The sequence below is a fragment of the Suricata suricatta genome, chromosome 16 (genome assembly GCF_006229205.1).
Source record: "Suricata suricatta isolate VVHF042 chromosome 16, meerkat_22Aug2017_6uvM2_HiC, whole genome shotgun sequence".
In the NCBI taxonomy this organism is placed as follows: domain Eukaryota; kingdom Metazoa; phylum Chordata; class Mammalia; order Carnivora; family Herpestidae; genus Suricata; species Suricata suricatta.
In genome coordinates, this window is record NC_043715.1 from 56365585 (window position 1) to 56391077 (window position 25493).

General features: G+C 55.3%; 1 protein-coding gene across 1 annotated transcript; it reads right to left on the reverse strand.

The window, feature by feature from the left end:
* Positions 1–5810: 5810 nt before the first annotated feature.
* On the reverse strand, positions 5811–17634 carry RDH13 (retinol dehydrogenase 13). The gene is made up of 7 exons (XM_029924692.1): positions 17453–17634; positions 14444–14562; positions 12929–13084; positions 10340–10444; positions 9263–9475; positions 8094–8195; positions 5811–6850 (listed from the first exon to the last, which is right to left on the reverse strand). The coding sequence occupies exons 1-7, from the start codon at positions 17515–17517 to the stop codon at positions 6606–6608; spliced, it is 1005 nt and encodes a 334-aa protein (XP_029780552.1). The 5' UTR covers positions 17518–17634; the 3' UTR covers positions 5811–6605.
* Between the last annotated feature and the right edge of the window lie 7859 nt (positions 17635–25493).

The following is a 25493-nucleotide window of genomic DNA, read 5'->3' on the forward strand; positions in this document are numbered from 1 at the left end:
GTGCAAACATATGGTTTCTGTCCTTCTCTGCCTGGCTTACTTCACTCAGCATGACACCCTCAAGGTCCATCCACTTTCCTACGAAGGGCCATATGTCATTCCCTCTCATTGCCATGTAGTACTCCATCGTGAATATATACCACATCTTCTTGATCCGTTCGTCAGGTGATGGACATTTAGGCTCCTTCCATGTTTTGGCTATTGTTGACATTGCTGCTATGAACATTGGGGTACATGTGCTCCTTTATCATTTGCACAATTTTCTCTTTCTAGCAGTGGTTCACACAATTTTCGGCCTGCCAAAGGCACCTACCTCTGTCGTACGGTTTTCCTGTCTTCGTGGCATCTGTATGATGCAATCGTGATAAAATCACGTGCAAGTGGTTTTTTTCTTTTAGAATGTGGTAGATCTTTGTGGGGTGATGGGGAAGGATCTTCAAGATCTATTTCGTGTTAAATGAAAAGAAACACAAAAAGTGCACGTCAGGATCCCGCCGTGGGCATGCGTTCCTCTGTTTTTGTTTATCGAACTCAATTTTATTCTAGTCATACAGTCACCGTGTTCCCCTATAAAAAGTATGGAGAGAGCGAGCATGCGCGCTCGCTCACCAGAACTCGGTGATGTTGCCCCTTTGTGTTTTACTTGGCGTCATTTTGAAGTGCAGGCGTCCGTTCTGTTCTCATGCTCAGATGTGGTTTGGGCTGTTCTGTCATTCTGCATCGTTTTTATCTTTTCCATGTATTTATTTTGAAACAAACTTACAGAAAAGTTTAAGTTCATTTCTTTTTTTTTTTAACGTTTATTTATTTTAGAGCTGGGGAGGGGAAGAGAAGGAGAGAGAGAGACAAAGACACAGAATCCAAAGCAGGCTCCAGGCTCTGAGCTGTCAGCAGAGAGAGAGAGAGAGAGAGAGAGAGAGAGAGAGAGATGCAGGGCTCAACCGCATGAACCAGGAGCTCACGACCTGAGCTGAAAGCAGACATTTAACGGACTGAGTCACCCAGGCGCCCCTACATAAGTTTATAAATACAACACAATGAATTTTTTTCCCTAAACCATTTGAGACTATGTTGCAGACTTGTTTCAGTTCACCCAAATACCGACTGTATTTCCTACGAACGGTACATTCTCCTCATGAACCACAGCACAATCATCAAAATGGGGGTATAAAGGTGGATCTGCATGGTCTCTGGGCATTAAAGGGGAGACAACGGCCATCGCCTTCAGCTGCCCAGAAAGCCTAAAATACTAGATAAAAATCTTCATCATAGGCGACTGACCCCGTGTGCACGGATTCTCCCCACTGCTCTCAATATGACCCAGGAAGGTGCCAGCGGCGGGTCCTGAGGTGAACGAGTGTGCCCCAGACACGTAGGCAGGAAGGAGCCGTGACCTCCCTCCGCAGGTGCTGCTGTCTCCCCGCAAGGGCATGTCAGGGCCATTTGGGGCTCAAGATCTCCAGCTTTGCCCCCACAAATGACTGCATCCCAGATCCCAGCTGGCTCCCAGGGCTGCATAGCTCGTTTCCTTCGAAGCCCTGCGCCGGCAGCTGAGACCCGGGCCTGACTTGAGCGGGCTCTGCCTGGAGCTGCACAGCCCCTCCCGTCTGCTCTAGAGGACTCTGGATTCTGTGGCACATCTTCAGCATGAAATTGCTGCTCTGGGCTGGCCACTCTGTCCCTACGGTTCATGTCGCCTTCAGAACAGACGGCCCCTGGCCATTTGCACGGTTTCCATGAGGATCTGCCGAGTTCTAAACCCGAGTCCCCCAAGGCCTGCCTTTCACCCACGTGCCCCCCCCCCCCGGAGCACAGGTGACCGCAAGCGGCTGTGGGTGGCGCTCAGGTCCACGGTCACGGTCACCCGCCGGCAGCTCCTCGCGTTCACACCCCAGAAAGGGGTCCACACGGGTCTGCATGAGGGGTTCTCAACTGAAGGCGACTTCCCTCTGGTGGACATTTGGGGGTTGGGGCTGTCAGACCCCAGGGGTGGCAGGGGTAGAGAGCAGGGACCCCACCCCCGCCCCACAGCCAAGGATTCTCCAACCCCAGAGTTACAGCCTGCGTTTTGTCCGTGCCTTCTCGGCATCCCCAAGGTGGGGGGAGACGGGGATTTTGAGGGTTTTTAGATGAGCACGTGAGAGGAGGGGAATCCATCAGACCAGAGAAAGAGAATCCCTTCTCTCCGTCCTGCCAGACCAGACAAAGAAGTGGTCCAAATGGGCAACTCCTGACCCCCCCCACCCCAGACCCTGTACTGGTGTCCTCTGGCTCTTGTAATAAATTCAGTTCAACTCGGTGGCTTGAAACATCCGGAAGTCAGGAGGGCCGTGCAACCTTCCGACGCTCGAGGGGAGGCTCCTGCGTCTTCTGTGGCAGCTTCTGGGTCCCGGCCACTCCCTGGCTTGGGGCGGATCGTTGCACCCATGGCCCGGTCTGCTCACGGCCTCCTCCTCTCTGCTCAGTGTCCCCTCCCCTCCCGTCTCTTGTAAGGACACCTGTCACTGGACTTAGGGCGCCCCGCTGCCTGGATAATCTCGAATGATCTCCTCTTGGGATCCTTTGTTTTATCTGCAAAGTAGCTTCTTCCAAATCAGCTCACATTCACAGACACTGAGGCTGATTTGGACAGATCGTTCAGGGGTTCACGCTTCGACAGGCTGGAGTCCCAGGCTTGGCATGAGCTTGACCCTGGTCCCACGGTCAAATAGGCACAAGGAAGCGTGGCCAGGTCACGGAGCCCAAACCCTACGTCTGGACTTCCGCTGCTATGAAACAGCGCCGCTTCCTGCTTAGGGCCGGGTGGGTGTCGGAGCAGCCCCGGCAGCCCCAGATCCCGCCGGACGCCCAGAGCCCCCACGGCACTAGACGGGTTTGACACCACCCGGGTTTCTTTTAAAAACAAACAAACAGAACAAAACAAAAACAAAAACCATCCCAAAGCACCACCCTCACGATTCCATCTTCAGTCTGCTCGCTACGATGCCCCAGTTCTCCCTGGACTTCTGTGGGTTTGAAGGGGTTTTTTAGGACAGTTCTGATCCTCTTTCATGTCTCTGGGGGCTCCGCGTGGGGTTACGAGGCACCTCCAAGCCCTCAGGAGAGTAAGCAGGGGTTCTGTGATTTGTGAGCCAACGCTTGTGGTCCTTGTGGCTGCTCAGTTCCGGAGAGGAAGCGGATGTTGGTCGTGAGGGTTGTGGCTAGAATCCACCCCAGCCGCCTCGTCTATGCAGACGCCAGATCGCTGTGGGAGCGGCCGCCCAGGTGGGCCCGGCTTCACGCTCCTCCACTCAGGCCGGTACCCCCCACGAAGGTGGGCTTCTGAGTCAGGCTGGACTCAACTCTGTTTGCCCAGACACCCCAGGGTTCACTGGTTGGTTGGTTTTAAGTAAACTCTACGCCCAGAGCGGGGCTCAAACTCACAACCCCAAGAGCAGGAGTCTCAGGCTCTTCCAACAGTGTCAGGGGGGTGCCGCCCGGGGTTGTGGTTGTGGTTGTTTAAAGAGCCAGTAGGGGAGTTAGTGGTACCATCTGCTCATTCCATCGGACTTCCTTGCCACACTGATGATGCCGATTTTGCTTTATGGAAACAGAAGGGGCTTGATGGGAAGTGTCCAGGGAAGTTCACGGTCCTGGGAAAGGCTGAGGAAGAGGGGTGTGAAGAGGATGGGGTGCTGGGGAGAACGGGCTGCCCTGAGCCCTGAGAACCTGTCACTTTACGTGGCAGAGGGGCCCCGAGGGGGCAGACAGAAGTGTTGCTCATGACGTGGCCTAGAGAGGTGATCCTGGACCACTGGGCCGGCCAAATGGCCTCACAAAGTTCCCTAAAAGGGGGGAGAGGAGAGCCAAAAAGATGGCCGTGAGGCCGTGGCCTGTCACTGCAGGCCACGCGGCCGGAATGTGGGGGCCCCTGGAAGAGGGAAAAGGCAGGAAGCAGAATCTCCCCTTGAGCCTCCGGAAGGAACAGCCCTAGCGACAGAGACCCGTTCCGGACTTTGGCCCTCAGGACCCCAAGAGAATAGACGTGTATCGTGCGAGCCTCCCAGTGGGGGCCTGCTTGCTGCAGCAGCCCGCTGAAGCCAGGACGAGGGGCCGGCGCGCAGAGGCCAGGGGCCCACAGACACCTCTGGAACAAAGTTACCGGTCTTGGTGTTGGCCTCATCAACATCCAAATTCAAGGACAGGGTCTGGTCTTGCTCGAATCACCTCCACATGCGCGCTCCCCAGACATGCAAAGAGCAGGTGTCCTCATGGAGAGACCCACCCAAACTGGACAACAGGGATCCAGGAAGTCCGTGCAGGACCCCCGCACGGGTGAGCTTGCAGAGATGCAGGGAGTGACGGCCGGAGACCCCCCAGCTCTGCGCCCTCTGCCCTGTGTCTCTGCTGCTGTTACTGGCCTCACCGATGATCTGATCACGAAGACATCACAGACAAACCCAAACAGAGTGCTTTCTACCAAATACCTGGCCAGAACCCCTCAGAAGTGTCCCACTCAAGCAGGAGAAAGCAGTTCACTTTAAAGCGCATTAAGGACACAGGACAAGTAACAAGATTCTGGATTGGATCTGGGTCAGAAAAGAATCTTTGTGGTTTTCTTTTGCACTGTACAGGACATTGGTATTGATAAAACGTCAGTGTCTGTAGATTAGATGTGACATACTAGCATCAGCAGTGTTATTTTCTGGACTTTGCTCATTGTATGTGGTGGATGATGAGTGAACACCATCACCTCTGGGCAGATCCCTCACGTATGTTTAGAGAGCCAGGGGGTTGACTCAGACTACCGGATTACCGGGAGAGGTATCTCCCCTGAAGACAGACCAGAAGACACTCTTAAATACAGAGAGCAAACTGACGGTGGTTGCTGCAGGGGTGTTCGGGGAGGGGGAAGGGGATAGACGTGCAAGAGCAGTAAGACGCTGCCTAGGAGGGGCACGGGGAGTTAGGTGTGAGCGATGGATCACCCAAGTCGACGCCTGAAATCCTTATTACACTGTATGTGAACTAACTTAGATATACACTTTTTATGTTTATTTCTGAGAGACAGAGTCTGAGTGGGGGAAGGGCAGAGAGCGAGGGAGACACAGAACCAGAAGCAGCTCCAGGCTCTGAGCGGTCAGCGCAGAGCCCGACGTGGGGCTCGAACTCACAAACGGTGAGATCACGACCTGAGCTGAAGTCGGACGCTTAGAGTCAGCCAGCTGGCCCGGATGTAAATTTTTAAAAAATAAAAAAAGTAGTTCCCCTTATCCCACAGGGAGAAATACATAGATTACATGAGGGGACACACACACACACACACACACACACACACACACGTATGTATGTATGGGGGGTGTCCCTGTGCTGGACAGGCTCCTGGGGCACCCCCCTGCATGATCCCACCTCCTGGTGTCCACACCCGCTCCTGGATGGCTGCACTGAGGCCTCAGTTCCTCTCTGGCCGTCTGGCCACCCGGTCATCTGCAAGGACGGCTCACAGCTGCAGCGGGCGAGGCAGGCCGACCACAGAACTGACGTCCCGTCAGCTTTGCTCCATTCTTCTTGCTGGACGGGAGCAGCCAGGCCCAGCCCTCAGAGGGCAAGAAGGGCATGAACGGGGGAGGTGGGGATCGCTGGGGTCCACGCCCGGAGGTGCCATATCCCTCGGCTGCTGTGGTCTGATGCGGCGACCGAAACAGAACAAACTGCTCGTAAAGCTCTGGGCCATCGTGGACTCGGCCTTCCCACCCCGCTCCCCCCGCATCGGTGCCGTCAGGGTGCGCTCAGGCCGCTGTTCTCTGGGCGGGGACCGCATCCCTGGCCTCCCCGAGTACCTCGACTGTCACCTTTTCTTACTTTTTTTTTTTTTTATAACGTATCTGGATCTTGATTACTGAGCTTTGTGGTGCCAGCAAGGAATGCACAGCTGCCATTCACCGAGCTGGGTGAGAACCCTTCACCACTGTACCATCCTGTGAGGCCGTCAAGTTATTCTGCACATTCTACAGTGGGAGAAACCGAGGCTCAGAGAGGTGCTGAGGGTGTGTGTGGTCCCATGGGGAACCATGAACTTGACCCTGCTGGCTGACCGCTTTTCCATTGGCCACACAGTTCTGCACCGTGGACACCACGGGCTCTCCTGCCACGGCCACACCAGAAGGAGCGGACTCCTCCCTCAGCAGTTACCAGTGACATGCACAAGGCAGGTGGCCCCGCGCACCTGCCGGCCAGTGGGCCAGGTGTGCACCTGCAGCCGGGTCTGCTGTGCTTGAGAAGAGAGACGAGCCACTAGTGACCCCTTCCGGATGGTGTGGGCATAGCAGCCAGCGTTCCTGGAGCGATAACGCCTTCTAGGGGGTGCTGCGGGCAGGAGCACCAGCACTCGTGGGCCTTAGGGCTCCTGTGGTGTCCATGCTACACCTAGAGGGTGACGAGGACATGGCAGTCAACATTCCTTGACCAACAGCGCCACCTAGAGGGTGACGTAGGTTCGGCAGCCAGAATTCCTTGGCCAACACTGCCACCTAGAGGGTGCTGCAGACAGAGCAGCCAGCCTTGGTCTGGATGCGGCATCCTGGGAATTCAGCCTCTCCCGTGATTTTCACACCTGCTCCCAGAAGCTATTCGGGGAGCGGCTGTCCCCTCACAGAGGAGCCACGGGACATCTCCAGGCCCACCAGGCGGGCACTTTCAGCCCAAAGCCTCCGGGCTACCTCCTCATCCTCAGCTTCAGGGGCTGGAGCCTTCTCTTTGAGTCCATCGAAGTACTTTCCAGAAACGCCCTCCAGTTCCTCTGCCACGGCCAGGTACGCGCTGGGCTGGGCTGCCAGCTGGGGGCTCTTGACCAGCAGCCAGAAGATGGGCCCTGCAATCAGCCCACAGAGCATTCGGTCCTCGCGCGTTATGAAGGGAGGACCCAGACAACCCACCACCACCATGTTGCCCAGGCCCCACAGAGGCCGGAAGTCGGACCGCAGGCCCACACAGCCCACCTCCAGGCCTTGGCCTCCGAGCCTCCCTTCCCTGGTACTGCCCAGCCACATCCCTCCAGATGCCCCAAAGCCGCCCCCTCCCCCAGCAAGCCTCCCCAGCTTTCCCCAGGCAAATGGGAGCTCTCCCTTCTCCCTCTCAGCCCTTACCCTACCCCCTCTGCTTTAAAATAACCTTTATTTACGAAATGTCTCCAGCGCCAGCCTCAACTTGGAATCCCTGAGATCCGGCCCCCACCCATGAAGCGTTCCTCAGGATTATAAACACTGGTTCTCAAGTTCTGATTACGCAGCCGGAAGCTGGGTCAGGCCCTCTGCTGGCCCTTTGAAGGGCCACCTCATCCCCCCAGCGACGGTGAGGAGTGTGCTATGACAGCCCTCGCTCCGCAGTTCAGGAAACGGGCTCCGAGAGGGGAGGACGCCCCGCCCTGGGTGGCACAGCTCGTCTGGGGTGAAGCTGGAGCCGCCCCAAGCACAACCAGGAGTCTGCCCCATGGTCTCCTTCGCTGAGACTCGGTTTCCTCATCAAGCAGGATCTAGCCTGTTTCCTGGGGTTATTTCCCCGGCTGACAGGCTGGATCCACACGTGTGAGTAACTCGTTCTCAGGACCCCCCGGAAGATCCAAGGGAGGGGGCAGGGCCACGCCCCCGAGATCGTCTCTGAGTGTGAGGGACTCTCTGAAGGAGGAAAGAGATGTGCCCTCACCAATGTGGGTGGGCACCATGCAGTTAGGTGAGGGTGTGAACAGAACAAAAAGGTGGACCAAGGGCCGATTCTGCTCTCTGTCTGCTTGAGCTGGGACATCCATCTCCTGCCCGCAGACACCAGCGCCCTGGCCTGGCTGGGACTTCCACCGGGGCTCCCCTGGCTGCCAGGCCTTTGGCTTTGGACGGGGACACACCACCGCCTCTCCTGGGCCCCCGGCAGACAGGTGGCCGATCACGGGACGTCTCAGCCTCCATTAATGCGCGAGCCGATTGCTCACGACAGATCTGAGCAGCTGTGTGTATCCTGTTGCTTGTTTCTCTGCGGAACCTGACTGACCCACTGAAGGGAGCCAGGCCCGGGCTGGGAGGGCGGGGCTCAGCTGAGGGCCCCCAGGCCAGGAAGGGGCTTACCGAGGGTGAAGCTGGAGAAGGCAGAGCTGTGCATGCCTGTGTGTCTGCCCAGCTCCGTCCTGGCCACGCCGGGGTGCAGAGCATTGGCAGTCACGCCCGTGCCTGAAGGGGAGGGAAGAAGAGGGGTGAGGGGTGAGCAGACACCAGGATCACTCCCCACCTGGAAGGCTGATGCCGCCCACCCTCGGCTCTAGGGCCGTCCCATTCTGTGCCCTCCCCTTGAAGCCACATCATCCCCTCTTGCTCAGAAACTTCTGCATCAAGTGGTTTCACCTTACAGAGCAGCTCTGTTGATGGGCCGCCTGTGTGACTGAGTCAGTTAAGCGTCCGACTTCAGCTCAGATCATGATCTCACGGTTCATGGGTTCGAGCCCCGATTCGGGCTGTGCTGACAGCTCAGAGCCAGGAGCCTGCTTCCGATTCTGTGTGTCTCTCTCTCTGTCCCTCCCCAACTCATGCTCTCTCTCTGTCTCTCAAGAATGAATGTTAAAAAAAAATTTTAACTAAACTTAAAATAAAAGAAAAAACCCCAGCTCTGTTGCATAACTGCCTAGAGCAGGACCTCCCAAACCTGAGTGCTTGTAAGAATCACCCAGAGGGCCTGAGATACCCCAGCTGCGGGGCTCCACCCACCCCCGGGGAAGGGAAGCGGAAGTGGAGGCTGAGGGTGGGGTCTGAGACATTAAGGTGACGGCCCCCTCCGAGCTGAGCGGACAAGGCTGGTCCACCGGTGCTCTCTGAGAAGCAAGTGCACAGGGCAGACTTCAACTTCAGCCCCCTGGACGCCAAGGTCAGCTCGTTCTTCCTCCTGCCCACGGCCACGTGGCAGCAGCAACGCTCACCCACCCCCACTACCTGACTATCGTCAGATACCGCCAGGTGTCTGCAGGGGTTCCAGCTGGCCCGCGGTTGAGAACCGCTGGCCCGGAGCACCGAAGGCTTCGATGCTGGAGCAGGGCGCGGGGGAAGGGCGCCACGAGGACTCAGGACCCAGTGACGGCGCGCCGGGCACCAGTGAACACGGTGGTGTGTGCGACGCATCCACCTGCTCTGTTCTGGGGCCGTGCTTGCCCCCCGCCCCCCCCCCGTGGGCCCGGCGCCCCAGGAGGACGGTTCCAGGCGCAGAGCGAGAGGCAGGGGGAGGCCAGCGAGGCGCGCCGCGCACCCACCCTGCAGCCGCCGGCTCAGCTCCTTGGTGAACAGGAGGACGGCCAGCTTGCTCTGGCAGTAAGCCGCTTTGGTGTCGTACTTCCTCTTCTCCCAGTTCAAGTCCTCGAAGTCTATGTGCCCCGCGACGTGCGCCAGGGACGAGAGGTTGATGACCCGTGAGGGGGCCGAGGCTTTCAGCTTGTCGAGCAGCAGGTTTGTCAGAAGAAAGTGACCTGGATGAAGGGCAACAAAAAGACAGTTCTCCCTGAATTCTCACCTGGCGCCCCGGATCGTACTCAGGACATTACCTTGTGTGACCCTCCCAGGAATCCGTGGCTCTGGGCAGGGGCCGTTCTGTCCCCCAGGGGACCGCTGGCAATGTCTAGAGGTTGTGATTATCACAACACAGAAAAAGGAGGTGCTACGGCCATCGAGTGGGTGGAGGCCAGGCAGCTGCTAAATAAATGTCCTACAGCGCGCAGGACGGCCCCGCAGGACAAAACCACCCAGCCGACACCGAGCTCTGCGAGACTCCTAGGTCAGCTGCGGGACCAACTGCCTTCCATCTTCCCAAATCCTTCCTCCCTTTCTCCTTCAGTAATACAATTCTTGGCTATGCACAGGGGGTCTGGTGAAGGACTACATTTCCCAGACTCCCTTGCACCGGCATCAGGTCATGTGACTGGGTCCCAGCCAATAGGACACCGGATGATGGTCCTGTGCATTATGACCCTTCAAGAGGCATGTGGTCTTATTGGGAGAAGGAGGTCTTTGCAGAGGCCATCAAGTGAAAATGAGGTCATGAGGGTGGGCCCTAATCCGGTGACTGGCACCTGCCCAGCATCTATTTCCTCCTCGCCCCTCGGACAGAGTAACTGAAGGACAGACAGGCTAGAAGACAGACAAGGGGTCAAAAGGCCAAGAGGCGGGCGGAGGATGTGAAGGACTAGCTGAGCTCCCAGCCGTGAGGCAGTGACCCCACAAGGGGCCGCCCAGCTGCCCTGGACAAGGCGGACCCCTACCCTCCCACAGAGGACCCACAGGGATCCCGTCCACACCCCAGGCCCACGCTGACTCCGCGCAGCCCGCGGCCTCACCCAGGTGGTTAACGCCAAACTGCATCTCAAAGCCGTCCTCGGTGGTCCAGTGGGGGCACCGCATCACGGCCGCGTTGTTGACCAGGATGTGCACGTGCTCCTCCTCTGAAGGATGGGGGTGGGGGCGAACGCGTCAGTGCCGCGCCTGCGTGGGGCACGAGCGCAGCTGGGTGGGCGGCACCCCCTGCCCGGGGCTGAACAGAGTCCCCCCCACATTCACACCCACCCGAAGCCTGAGAACGCAGCCTGATTTTGCAGAGTCTTTGCACAAGTTATCCAGTTAAGATAAGGTCACCGTCGGGCCCTAACCCCCCCAGGACTAGAGGGGGACCCGCGGGGGGAATGTGCATAGGGACGGAGGCACGGACGGAGCAATGCGCCTACGAGGACCGACGGCCACCGGCGGGAGCTGGGAGACGCAGGAGGGACTGTCCTGTGTGGGGAACAGCCCCGCCCTGCCGGCCCCCGGCCCCGCCCTCTGGCCCCCACACCCGCGAAGAGACTGGTCTCAACCACTCAGCTTGCTACACTCTGCCACGCAGCCCCGGAGCCAGAGGCCCCCACCTGCGTCTCACAGATGTTTCCAGAAAAGGGAAGAAGTCACATCTGCAGGGGCCGCGGGGCCTGAAACTGGGGTTACTCATAGGAACCCCAGCTCGGGGGGCAGCCAGCGCCACACCGATCCCCAGCCGCCTCTCCACAGGCACACGGGGCCCACCAGCCCTGCACCTGTTTCCTCATCTGTAAAATGGGACCAATAACCGCCCCTTCCTCCTGTGTCCGTCAGCGAGGGCCACTCTGACCACAGGTCCTGGAAACTGCGTCCTGGCTCCAGAGGCGGGAGGCCAGGGTCCGCGGGTCCCGGCTGTCTCCTCTTGCGGACCGTCAGGCAGAGCCTGTCCCCGGCTCTCTCCCGGCTCATAAACGACTGGTCGTCTCTGTCCCTTCCCTCGGCCCGTCTGCATCATCTCCCCAGTCACCCTGGAGCGGGGTCCACCTGCCGACCTCGCTGTCACCTCCGTGCAGACGGTCACGTTCTGAGGTCCTGTGGGCTGCGATCCCAGCGCATCGCGTGAGGGGGCACGGCAGAACCCACACCGTTCTCAAAGTGGGTTCCCACACTAGTTACCAGCACCTCGTAAACGGAGCCTGTTTGGTTCTTTTTTTTTTTTTTTATGTTTTTTATTTATTTTTGAGAGAGAGAGACAGCGCGAGCAGGGAAGGATCAGAGAGAGAGGGAGACACAGAATCTGAAGCAGGCTCCAGGCTCTGAGCTGTCAGCACAGAGCCCGACGTGGGGCTTAAACCTACGAACCACGAGATCATGACCCGGGCCAAAGCCAGACGCTGAACCGACTGAGCCACCCAGGCGCCCCTCTATTTGGTTCTTTATCTGACAGTGGATGGGGCAGCACAGAGCTACCTGTAACCATAGGTCCGGGGTTCAAATCCCCTGGCTCTACTCTGGCCAAGGCACACAGCTTTGCTATGACTCAGTCTCCCCCTCTGTAAAAAGGGGTAATGTGAGAACCTGCCGGGTAGGACGGGCGGGGAAAGCACCGCATGTATCACACTCCGGTCCCATCAGACCCGTGGCAGGTACGTACCCCTGCTTGCTCTAGAAACCCACAAACGCCTCCAGGGGACACGCGAGAGGCGGGCACCAGAAGGCGTCTGGGGCGCTAGCGGCAGGGAGATGGTTGGCTGCATCCCCGTTTGCACTTTCTCAACATTTCATCCCATAAATGACATTCCCGACCCCAAACATAAGGACGCAAACCAGTTCTGAGAACATCTGGTGGGAAGCACAACGAGTCACGAGCGTGGCGCAGCGCAGAAAAACGCCAGCCTCGTCCCCGATCTGCAGAAACGCAGCGACGACGGCGCGAGGGCCGGTCCTCTGCGCCCTGCTGCCCTGCCGTATAGTCGTGGCCGCATCTCCCCGGGGACCGGGCACGGAGCCTGGATCCGACTCCTCTCTGCATCCCGGGCGTCTCCTATCACCTCTGAGAGCCAGTGAGCGGCGGGAACCCACGGTGAGTCAGCCCCGCCCCCCACCAGGCTCGCTCCGCCCCCCACCTCCCTGCACATCCAGCGCAACAGGCCCTCCGCGACTCGTGGGATCTAATACCGAAGGAGTTCGTTTTCCAACAGAGCAAACGTCTCCTGGAAAGGCCCAGGCTACATATTTCTGGCTTTGAAGGCCATACAAGTCCGTCTCTACTGAACTCCGCTGTCCCAGGACTAACGCGGCCACAGATGATACAGCAACTAACGGGCACAACTGTGTGCCAATAAAACTTTATTTACAGACACGTTTGAATTCCCTACAACATCCACATATCCAGAAAGGTCACTCTTTTGATTTCTTCCAACCATTTACATAAACGGTTGAAACATAAAATATGTTAACGTGACAATATGAGAAAAGACAAAAAATGTATCCTCTTCACCCGCAGACTCTGACCTGTCCGAAACCACGGGCCTCGGTCTACCCACGGCGCACTCGAGGACTTGCCTGGGTCAGGTCACTCCTCCAAGCCCAGCCGCCCAGGCCTCGCCCCGCAAGGCCAGCGTGCTCCCTCCTACCTTCAATGATCTTCGCCGCAAACTCTCGGACGGACTTGAGGGAGGCCAAGTCCAGGTGCCGGGCGTTGACGTGGTGATTAAGGGTCTCCCGGCGGATGTCCTTTGCTGCAGCCTCACACTTCTCCATGTCCCGACAGGCCAGAATGACGTTGCCTCCTGGAAGCCCAGGCCAGCGTAAAGAATATTAAAAAACAATTGTTTTTAATGTTTACTTTTGAGAAAGAGAGAGAGTGTGAGCAGGGGAGGGTCAGAGAGAGAAGGAGACAGAATCTGAAGCAGGCTCAGGCTCTGAGCAGTCAGCACAGAGCCCGATGTGGGGCTTGAACCCACGAACCGCGAGATCATGACCTGAGCTGAAGCCAGATGCTTAACCGACTGAGCCACCCAGCCACTCCATATAAAGAATATTTTTTAAATTCTCTCCTTGGGGGACTGACTCTTGATTTCAGGTCAGATGATTTCACGGTTCATGGGTTCGAGCTCCACATTGGACTCTGCTGACACTTCAGAGCCTGCTTGGGATTCTCTCTCCCTCTCTCTCCCTGCCCCTCCCCTGCGTGCACGCACACGCTCTCTCAAAATAAATATTAAAAAAAAGATAAATGGGTAAATTGTGCATTGTGTGGATTAAATTTCAACACAGCCATTAAAAAGATTAGAAAAATGACAAGAACCAGGGACTGGAGAAGAACTGCGGACCACCGGGGGTGTGGCCTGCCTGCCCCCCACTGCACCCCGCTGCCCCTCGCACGGTCCACAAGGGAACTTCTCGGACCCCAGATCCGCTCATCCTCTGTTGTCTCCGGGCCCCAAGACCCCGGTGGGTGCGTCCACACCCAATTTTCCTCTCACCCTCTCCTGGGGGGAGCATGTGCCCCCTCCTAGGGGAAACCCTGGAGAGGTGTGGGGGGTGCTGTCCCTTCGGCCCCCACGCTCTGACCTCAGGGGTGGACAGGCAGCTCCCGCCTGGCCCGTCAGGACGCGCTTCCCAGCCACCCCAACCCGTCAAGCCCACGGCAAGTTTCCGACCTCCCGCAGGCCTGACGCCTGCCATGCCACGGCCTTCCTGCCCCCCACCAGTGGTGGCTCTGGGCCTCTAGCAGCTCAGACCCGAATCCTTGACTCCTCCTCTTCCGGTGCTGACCCCACAGGAAATCCAGTGCTCCTGACTTGGAAGGTCTTCATGTGCAGAGCAGGGCACCCGTCCTGCGTGGACTTCCTCCAGGACTCCAGTCCGACCACGAGGAAAACACTGAGTGGACCCAGATCAAGGGGCGGACCAGGACGGAGCCAACTACCATACAGAAGCACAAGGCCAATGCAAAGAGAAAAGCCAACCCCAGAAACTGCTGGCTGTCCACAGCCTCTGAGACCAGCGTCTCCCTCACCGCTTACAGAGAGATGAAATGCCGAAGTGACTTTGGCTTCTGCCCCTTGCCACCTGGACCACCAATGGCACCAGACCTCACACTCCAGGCCTCGGGCAGAGAAAGCAGGTGCCCGCTGGGACCTCACCTCTTTTGGCCAGCTCCAAGGCGGTCTGCTTCCCGATGCCCGTGTTGGCGCCGGTCACAATGACAGTCTTCCCAGGAATGGTGGCCTTGCTGGGACAGGACCCTCCGGCAACGTAGTCTCTGAAGGCGAGAAGCGATGTCAGTTCTGTCCGTCCACACCCTGCTGCAGGTGCCCCCAACTGTTAGGATCTTGGGCAGATGACCCCACGGGGCTTGTGCTCTGCAAGCCGGAAGACGGGAAGGACATCTGGTGGCTGCATGGGGGCCGCTGTGATGTCACAGGTAAAGGGCTCAGCGTGGCCGGGCGTGGGGGAGCCTCCACGATGATCGGTACCCAAGAAGACCCGCTGTATTCATTTCCTGTGGCCGCTGGAACGCATCTCCGCCGGCCCAGGGGGGTTTGCTCTGCTCCTGTAATCTAGGGCTCTGCAGGCAGGAGTCCAAAATGGCTCTCCCTGGGATAAGGGCGGAGCTGTGTTCCTTCCGGAGGCTCTAGGAGAAAGGCTGGGCCCATGCCTTTTCCAGCTTCTAGAGGCGCCCACTGGCTCGTGGCCCTTTCGGTCTCCAAAGTCAGCCGAACAACCTCTTCAAGTCCCTGACTCGGAGGGACCACTGTGACTGCGTCGGGTCACCTGGACAAGCCAGGACCACCTCCTCATCTCAAGCTCCTTAACTCAATAGCATCCAGAGTCCCCTTTGCAGGTAAAGGAACATTCACTGGCCCAAGCAGTAGGACATGCACATCTTGGGGGGGGGGGGCCTTATTCTTTACCCATATCCCACAGAGGCCAAATACTGGAAATGACTGAATGTCACCAAGAGGGGGCCTGGCCAAACAATGCCATCTCCATATGAAAGAAGGGAGAGTACAACACAGAAACCACCAGCCACCTGGGGCTGTTTTTATTTAAATTTAAAATAGGGGCACCTATGGGCACCCAGGTGGCTCAGCTGGTGGACCACCGACTTTGGCTCAGGTCATGATCTAACGGTTCATGGGTTCGAGGCCCGCGTTGACAGCTCAGAGCCTGGAGCCCGCTTCCGATTCTGTGTCTCCCTCTCTCTCTGCTCCTCCTCTACTCGAACTCTGTCTCTCAAAAACAAATTTAAAAGACATTTTAAGAAAATAGGGGTGCTTAGCTAGCTCAGTTGGAAAAGTAAGCAACTCTTGATCTCAAGGTCATGAGTTTGAGTGCCGCGTTGGGTGTAGAGATTACTTAAACATTTTTTTAAATAATTAATTAAAAATAAATAGCCATATTTCCCCCCTGGGCACTCAGCTGTCTTTTGTTCTTCCTGTCCCATGCTGTCACTTTATTACTATGTTTAGCTTTTTCAGGGCTGAAAGACAACACTGTGAATAAAAATAAAAACAGCATGAATTTTATTACAAGGAAGAATTATTTCCATTAAAAAAAAACTATTTCCATTTTCTAGAATTTCCAGAAACCCTTGGTTAATATAGTAGTTCAAAGAATTATAAATAACAAGATCAGGCCAAGTATGTGAAAAAGACTTTATCAGATCAGGAGCAACAAGTTCAAAATGAACCCTCATCACAGAGCAAGTAAATAAACCCAAAAACAGTTATTCACAGAGACTTCCAGTCTGTGCTTCATTCCCTTAAAAAAAAAAAAAAAAAGTATTCCAATATTCCAATTACTTTCAGGCCTCCCAGACAATCTCTTGTATTGTGTAACTGTAATAAAATTATATATTGCTGGGGCGCCTGGGTGGCTCGGTCAGTTAAGCGTCTGACTCTTGATTTTGGCTCAGGTCTTGAGATCAAGCCCCTTCACAGGTTCTGTGCTGAGTGTGAAGCCCGCTTAGGAGTCTCTGTCCTTCTGGCTGCCCCTCCCCCACTTGCGTGTCACTCCCTCTCTCAAAAATAAATACACCTTTTTTTAAATTATATATTGCCAAGCACCTAGGTGGCTCACTCATTAAGCATCTGACTTGGGCTCAGGTGATGATCTCGACCCGCCTGACGTGAGCTCAAGGCCCTCTTGGGATGAATTCGAGCCCCACTTTGGGTGAGCCCGGCTTCTCTCTCCTCTCCTCTCCCTCTCTGCCCCTTACTCACGTCTGCTCGCTCTCGCTCTCTCAAAAACAAACTATATATATATGTATATATTGCTAATTTTTTTTTAATTTTTTTATTGCTTTTTATTTTATTTTTGAGAGACAGAGAGAGACAGCTGGAGCAGGGGAGGGTCAGAGAGAGAGGGAGACACAGAATCCGAAACAGGCTCCAGGCTCTGAGCTAGCTGTCAGCACAGAGCCCGACGCGGGGCTCGAACCCACGAACCACCGTGAGATCTGACCTGAGCTGAAGCCGGATGCTTAACCGACTGAGCCACCCAGGCGCCCCTATATTGCTAATTTTTAATTGTGGTAAGAGCACGTAACTTGATGTCCATCCTCTTATCAGGTGTACAATGCAATACCATATTGTTAACGACGGGCATAATGCAGCTCTACGTGCTGTCATAACGAACAGCACAGATAGAAACACTTCCATCGGAGCGGAAAGCTCTCCAGGACAGTGCTGCTACGGACTATTGGGTTGGCTGGGTCTTCTGGGGGGTTTCTCAGTGGGCTCGCCTAGGAGAGCCAAGTACATAACCCGTGCAGTACAAGCTGGTCGTGCACTGTGGGGGGGAATTCAGTTGGCGTCTCTGATTTCGGGTAAGAGAGCTTTTCCTTGCACCTGGCCCCAGCACGTGACAACGGAGACTCTTCAATAAGTGTCTGCACGATGGATTCAATAATAAATGAAAAATACGGAAGCAACTAGACTAGGTTCACAAGGGCCCGGATCCGCCCCTTCCCCGGGGTGACCTTGGGCCATGACCTGCCCTTGGGGGCCTATCTAGGTTTGTCCCCCAACACCGCAGGCGGGGCTGGTCGGGTGAGCTGGACGAGTCCTAGGCCGACGACCACCAAGCAGCCTCTCCCCAGCCTTCCCCGCCTCGCGGCGGCCGGCCGCGCACCAGCAGCGCGCACTCACCGGAGCAGCACCGCGCCCCCCGCCACCGTGCCCAGCACGGACAGCGGCAGGAGGTAGCGGTTCATGCCGGGCAGGAGCGGGTTCCACGCGGAGCCCCACGGAGAGCCGCCGCCGGGTGGGCCTGGGAACGGGCAGCCCGCCACCCGCGTGGGGAACGCCTGGCGCACCCAGGACCCGGGCTTCCGGGAAGGGGCGCGGACACCTCGGGGGCGGGGCTTGAGGGGCGGGACTTCCAGGGCGGGACCTATAAGGATGGGCCCCGGCGCTGCTGCAGCTGGGAATGGTAGTTGGCGGAGTGGTGGGTGTGGGCGGGGCCTCGCGCGGTTCCAATGGCATCAAGTCACACTGCTACCAGGGGCGGCGCGCTTCACCGGGTTATGATCCTGCTGCAGCTGCGGCCCCTGCCGCTGCCCTTTCCGGGATGCGCTCCTCTGTGTGACTTTCCTGTTCACCGACAGCACCTTCCTCATAGACTTTCTGAGAGAATTTGGTGCTTGCCGTGCCCAGAAACTAGGACTTAATACCCTGGAGGTTCCCAAACCCCTGCGGTCCTAAGGGGGAAGTAGATCTGGGTGTAGACTCCCGAGTCGGAGGGGCTGGGGGTCTGGACACCTGGGTCTGAGGGAGGAGGGGCTGGGGGCCCGGACCCCTGGGTCTGAGGGAGGAGGGGCTGGGGGCCCGGACCCCTGGGTCTGAGGGAGGAGGGGCTGGGGGTCTGGACTCCTGGGTCTGAGGGGGGAGGGGCTGGGGCAGGACTCCTGGATAAATTACTGTAAATTCGCACAATGGGTCATTATTGAATACAGAGAATGAACTGCCGGCAGTCAGTCGCCGCAACACGGTTAAGGACAACCCAGCCGCCAGACTGCGTGCCGAATGACTGCAGTTAGATGGCATTCCAGGGGCCACAGGACTCTAGGGAGAGACAGGATCTGCGGTGCCAGGGGCGGAGGAAGCGGTCGCCAAGAGAACTTCTTCGGTTTGGGAAATAGTCCGGATCGCAGTCACACTGGCCGTCATGTACCTGACTACGTACATTTGTCAAATATTACCAGCATGCTCGCTTAAAAATAGTGAGTTTTATTATGTGTAAATTGTCCCTGACTGAAAGTTTTTTACAATTTGGTTTCGGAAATTACTTGACCACAAGTAACTCATTTGATTTATGACTTGATCAAGTCTGTCTCCAGTCAACAGACATGCTGGCTAATTGAGGTGAGAAATCTCTGATAAATTGTTTCCAAGTGTCCCGAGAGGTTTTTGAATATTGGACTGGACAACAAATTTGATGTTATGTTTTGTAGATATTGAATGAAATGTATTCCCTTTGAGGGGCGCCTGGGTGGCTCAGTCGGTTAAGCCTCCGACTTCAGCTCAGGTCAGATCTCAAGTTCGTGGGTTCGAGCCCCACATCAGGCTCTGTGCTGACAGCTAGCTCAGAGCCTGGAGCCTGCTTCCAATTCTGTGCCTCCTTCTTTCTCTGACCCTCCCCAGCTCATGCTCTGTCTCTCTCTGTATCAAAAATAAATAAAACATTTAAAAATTTAAAAAAAAAAAAGAAAGAAATGTATTCCCTTTGGGTCTGCAGCTTTTGCAGTTTGGAGCTAATGATTTTTGGGGGGTGATGTTCATTTCTCCTGTGCCCTGAAAACTGTGAGTTCCATGTGCCCTCCCCGACCCAGGGCACCCAAAGGGAACACGTCAGCCCTGGTTCCAGGATCTGTGATTGGAGACTCAGCCTAAGAATGTGGAAAAAGTTCCTAGAGGAGGGGAAACCCAAGTAGGGTTTTGAAGGATGTGTAGGAGTTCTGCAAGAGGAACAGGTGGAGAGGGACAACTAGACAGGAGTAACAGCATATGCAAAGGCTAGGAGTCACGAGGCAAGTTGTTTGAAGAGGGATGCACGTTTGGGATGGTAGGAGGTTGGCTTGAATGGCAAGGCAGCTGGCAAGAGATGTGGCTAAAGGGAAATATTAAAAGGAAAAGTATGTAATAATACCAGCTACTATTTATTGAGTACCTAGTATGTATATTTAATCTACGCAACAAACCAAAGAATAGGGGTGTAGCAAAGGTGGCTGGGTCTAGGGAAAACCCTCTCCCCTTTCTGAGATTGTGGGAACCGGGGGCTGCTGGGCTATGGAGGGAACAAAGCCTTGGAAGGAGAAGGTACCATTGAGGCTGTGCGAAAGAACCCCAGACCCTGACCTATAGAGATCTCGTGTCAAATTCCTACTCTACCTCTTAGATGTATGCCTTGAACAGTGACTTCCCTTCTCTCAATATCTGGCTCCTCTCACCAAAGGGCAAAGAGTCTGTATCCTTCATATATAAAGAGCTCTAACAAATCAACAAGGAGAGGGGAGCATAGGCAAATGGTATGATGGGCAATTTGCAAAGAGGAAAGTCAACACACACATGAAACTACTCGGCCTTCCTAGGAACCAAACAAATGCTCATTAGGATAATTACAAAATGACATTTTTTACCTATCAGATTGGCAAGATGGAAGCCATGCTAATATCCAGCGTTGGCAGGGATGTGGTAAAACAGGTACTCACACCTGCTGGGGGAAGTATCAATTAGTTCAGCCTGCCTCAAAGCCATTCAGCAATGGGTGGCACAGTCACGTGTGCATCTCTCTGACCCGGCCTCTCCTCTCATAGGAATTTACACTAAGACAGAATTAGTCATTTGGAAAGAAAGATTCATAGGAAAATGTTCCTCAGCCCTGTCTCTGTCTACTAGCAAAATGCCAGAAGCAAATAAAATCAGCCCCAACGCCTGTCAGTAGTAAAGTGGTCCTACTGTCTACCAGTCCGACTTCTGTCTTCCTTTCACCAGTTATTTAATGGGCACCTACTGTGTCCCAGACATTGAACTACACCCCGGGGAAGCCGGCAACAAAACAGACAAGGTCTCTGCCCTCACAGACCTCCTGACGCTGACACTAAAATTAATGCATCTGTTTGTGGCTCCGGACAGACTCTGCCTTCAGCTTTGTCAGACTCAAATGTTTCAGAACACATACCTCCTGGGGGGGGGGGGCGCCTGGGGGGTTCAGTTGGTCAAGCTTCCGATTTCGGCTCAGGTCATGATCTCATGGATCGTGAGTTCACGCCCAGCATCGGGCTCTGTGCTGACAGCCTGGAGCCTGTTTTGGATTCTGTGTCTCCCTCTCTCTGACCCTCCCCAACATGTGTGTGCATGCTTGTTCTCTCTCTCTCTCTCAAAAATAAAAATAAACATTAAAGGGGCACCTGGGGGCTCAGTCAGTTGAGCATCCGACTTCAGCTCAGGTCATGATCTCGCAGTTCGTGGGTTCAGGCCCCACATCAGGCTCTGTGCTGACAGAGCCTGGAACCTGTTTTGGATTCCATGTCTCCCCTTCTCTCTGCCCCTCCCCCACTTGTGCTCCTTCTCTGTCTCAAAAACAAATAAACTATAAAAACAAAGGAACACCCATGACTTCCTTACTTAACCACAATAGGAGGGAGGTGGGACAGGCTGGTTTTCCCTCTGTTTGTTAACCTTATTACCAATATGCATATTTTTAGAGTTTAAGAAAAAAGCTATCATATTCTGTGTAGGAACTTTGCCAGGTGAAGTGATGGCTGATCTTACTGTTCTCGCTTTCTGTTCATCTGCCTTTTCTCGTTGTTCTTGGATAACGGTTTCTTCCTGGTGCAAGCATCCCCTGAGGAGTGATGGCGGGCGGCGGGCAAGAGCTTGGGCACAACGACCCACGTGGCCGCCGAGGGACGGACAGATGGACAGGCTGCAGTATACCCCGCGGTCCTCGCCAGCCTGAGGGTGCTGAGCTCCGTGAAATAAGCCAGTCACAAAAACGCATATGCCGTATAATTCCACTGATGTGAGGTCCCTAAGAAGAGACAAAATCGTAGAGACAGAGAGCAGGACAGTGGGTGCGGGGGGCTGGCAGGGGGAGGAGACGGGGAGCATCTGTAGCAGATGCAGAATTTCAGTTTTGCAAGATGAGAGGCGATCTGGAGACGGGCGGCTGGGCGGTCGCACAACGGCGTGAACGTACTTAATGCCACTGAACTGTGCACTTAGACCTGGTTAAGATTGTAAGTGTTATGTCGTGTGTATTTTACAATAATTTAGGGGCGCCTGGGTGGCTCAGTCGGCTAAGCCTCCGACCTCGGCTCAGGTCAGATCTCACGTTCGTGGGTTCGAGCCCCGCGTCACGCTCTGTGCTGACAGCTAGCTCAGAGCCTGGAGCCTGCTTCCTATTCTGTGTCTCCTTCTCTCTCTGCCCCTCCCCCTCTCATGCATGGTCTCTGTATCAAAAATAAATAAAACATTTTAAAAAACATTTAAAAAAATTTAAAAAATAATAATTTTTAAAAAAGGAGGAGGTCCGAAGAGGAGATGAGCACTGTGTGTTCAGATCCTGGCTCTCTCAACCTTCTTTTGTTTTTTGGTGGTGTGTGTTTGGTTTTGATTTTATTTGGGGTTTTTTTTGGCGAGGTGGGGGGAGCATGGTGGAGAAGCAGAGAGAGAGAAAGAGAGAGAATCCCGCCAAGCAGCCTCAACCTCTTAGCACAGAGCCCGATGCAGAGTTTGAACTCACAAACTGTGAGATCATGACCTGAGCCAAAGTTGGATGCTTCACCAGCGGAGCCACCCGGGCGCCCCTGGTTCTCTCCGCGTTGAATACAGCATTTCCTCTCCGAGCCCTTTTTCTCCTCTTCTGCAAACTGGGCTCCTAATATCATCTACATCAAGGGTCCCAAGCAGAGGGTTTTCTGCAAAGGACAAGTAATAAGTAATGTAATCCTCGTGGGCTGTATTGCAACTACTCTGCTGTTAAAGCTGGAAAGTCACCATAGACAAGATGCACACAAATGAGCAGCGCTCTGTTCTAATAAAACTTTATTTACAAAAACAAGCAGTGGGCCATAGTTTTCCCAGAGTCTGGAAGGATGACATCACGTCATGGACAAGGACCTAACCCACAGTAAGTGCCAGAACATTGCTGGCTGCTAATGTTCTTTTTTTTTTCCCCTAATGTTCTTATTACACAGAAAATAACGCATGCAAATTCCTTCCCCTGAGGACCTCCCACCTGGTTCCCAGACACACCCACCGTATTGAGAAACTCTTTGGACTCCAGATCTTTGTTGGGGTTTGTAGATTCTTGATGAGCCTTGGGCACTGTCCCAGGTGCTGAGAGGCCTTCTCCCACAAAGCCCTCTGCTTTCCCTGTGGGGGGAGGTGGGAGGCTTATGGTACCAAATTCATTCTCTCTCCTATTCTCGCCTGTCATTAGGAAATACATGTGAAGTTTTTAGGGGTATAAGGATATCAGGTCTGCAAGTTACTTTTAAACAGTTCAGAGGGGCACCTGGATGGCTCAGTCGTTAACCGTCCGACTTCAGCTCAGGTCATGATCTCGCGGTTCATGGGTTCGAGCCCCACGTCGGGCTCTGTGCTGACAGCTCGGAGCCTGGAGCCTGCTTCGGATTCTGTGTCTCCCTCTCTCTCTGACCCTCCCCTGCTCGTGCTGTCTCTCTCTGTCTCTCAAAAAAAAAAAAAAAAAAACAAACCCAAAAACCATGATTAAACAGTTCAGAAAAAGAAAGCATGTGAGAGAAAGGACAGAGAGAGACAAAAGATCAAGCAAAAGTGTTTATGTTCACTCTTAATGTCTGGGGATTCCAAATGTAATATTTGGGAATTCTTTGTATTCTTTTGCAACCTTTCTATATGTCTGAAATTATTTCTACCTTGGAGGTATATGGGCCTCCAAAACACGAAACATGCGCCGTATGATTGCATTTATATGAAATGTCCGGAATGGGCAAATCCAGAGGCACCAAGCAAATTAGTGCTTTCCAGGGGCTCAAGTATTTGTTGAATGAATGAATGAATGTCTCCAATACATGAGTGGCCACTGGAAGGTCCAAGCGGGGGAACCGAAGCTGTTCCTTGCTTCAGGTGTCGGACAGGAGCTGGGACGTGGAGCCGCCCGCAGAGCTGTTCCTGTCCCAATGCCACCTGGGTCATCCAGCGACAACCGTTCATTCCTCTGTTTATTTTTCATGGCGGCTGAGCCTGGCGTCTGTTCTAAGCACTTTACTTGTCCTCACCACAGCTCCCCACGGGCCTTTAGGCCAGGTCCTCGGACACACGCTTGTTTTTCATGAAGAAACCCAAATACACTGCTCCTCCCTGGGATTCAACCTCAGGTCCCTCTGAGCCCCTCCCTGGTCGCTGCCCACCCCCCCCCCACCCCTCTCACCAGCCCGGGAGCCAGGCCCCCCAGTTTCGGGAGACTGGCCCGCCCTCCATCCTTCCCAAAGAATAAACAGCCCCGGGCCAGCCTCCCTCCCCAGCCTCCTCCAACGCTGCCCAGGCGGGTTCTCAGACACGCCCTCTGCACCGCACCAGGGCTGGCCCACCTCAGAGGAAACCCTCGCTCCTGGCTCCGCCTGCACACTTAGGGCAGCCCTGAGTTTGTGGCACCTCCCAGCCTGACTCGGGCTTGGGACAACTCCATCCGTGCTGGAGTTTGCTGTTGTCACGGTCATCACCATGACCAGGACTCCAGCGTCACATGCTCTGGCCGGACGCACCCTCTACAGACCTGACCTTCCAGCCTGCGCAGGGTATACCCTCTGCATGTTCCTGACTCATTCTCGAAATTCAGGTCAAAGCCCAAAGGCCTCTTCCTCAGGGAGGCCATCCCTGCCTCCCCCCCACCCGCCCCCGAGTGGAGTGACCACACCTGCCTTCCCTGACGTCACTCCGTCTCCTGGCCTTTGTTTTCTTTCCTCCGGAGCATTTAGCAATCTGAGTCTTATTCGTGTATGTGCCTACGTGTTCATTTCCTGTCTCCCACCACGCCCACTAACTCGACGTCAGGGGCTTCGTCCAGCGCTCACAGCACTATGGGCACAAAGTAGGTGCTTAAGTATTTGCTACTCTGTGACTTTGGCACTTTGCGTGTGTCACTCTCAACGCTTAGAATGTCATCCCTTGGCACACTGTCCTAGGAAAACTCCTATTCATCCTTCAGAACCCTGTCCAGTCAGCCCTTACCTGGGGAAGGCTCCTCTGACTGGCTCACATGTCCACTGTGGGGCTGACATAAGGGCCCCTCTGGGGACAGGCAGAGCCCTGTGCACAGGACAGCAGAGTCTGACCCCCCAATTAGACTCTTCTTCAGGGCAAGGAGCGGGGCACAGATTGGGTCTCAGGAGCCGTAATGGAAAGAATAAGTTAATTAACACATATGTAATTAAATATGGCTTCCTGAGACCCAGCTCCCACCTTATTTATATCCGCCAAAAACCTGCCACACCTCGCATTTCCTGTGACTTTGTCCCCCCAACAACGAGCTGTCCTAGGAATTCATCCACAAACCCTACAGGCGGGAGCGGAGGTGGGCGTGTGTGTGAGGAGGGGAGGTTGAGGAAAGAGATGAGGGGCTTTTAGGGGCTGAGCGAGCCCCGGTGGGGAGTTCCGGGTGGTGCCCATGTGCCCACGCAACCCAGAGAATCAGTAATGCAGTCCCAGTGACAGAGCTGTCCCAAACTCAGACCCACAGTCTTCCGAGCTCACGTCACGGAAGGCGCTGACCCTGTGCACCTGGGGACTGCAGCGGGTGCTTGGTGCCCGGTTCCCGTGGTGAGCCTCCAGTGCTCGCGGCCTCCGCCCAGGACGAACTGAGTCAGACTGTGCAGGGGCGGGAGCCTCCGCCGGTATTTGGAAGCCACTTGCTAGGGTTTAAAGAGAGGGAGGGGCCTCCTTTGCGGCCAAAGAAGGAGGAAGGAGGCCCTGGACCCAGAACTAGGGTGGAGGCTCTGGTTTCGGTCTCGCCTCACCTGCTGCTCCGGACCTCAGAGACCAGACCTGACGGCAGGGACTGGGGCACCTGTGCCGAGCCCTGCCCTCCTCCCTCAGACCGTGCACTCCTGGCCCCCAGCCCCTCCTCCCTCAGACCCTGCAGTCCTGGCCCCCAGCCCCTCCTCCCTCAGACCCAGGAGTCCAGCCCCCAGCCCCTCCTCCCTCA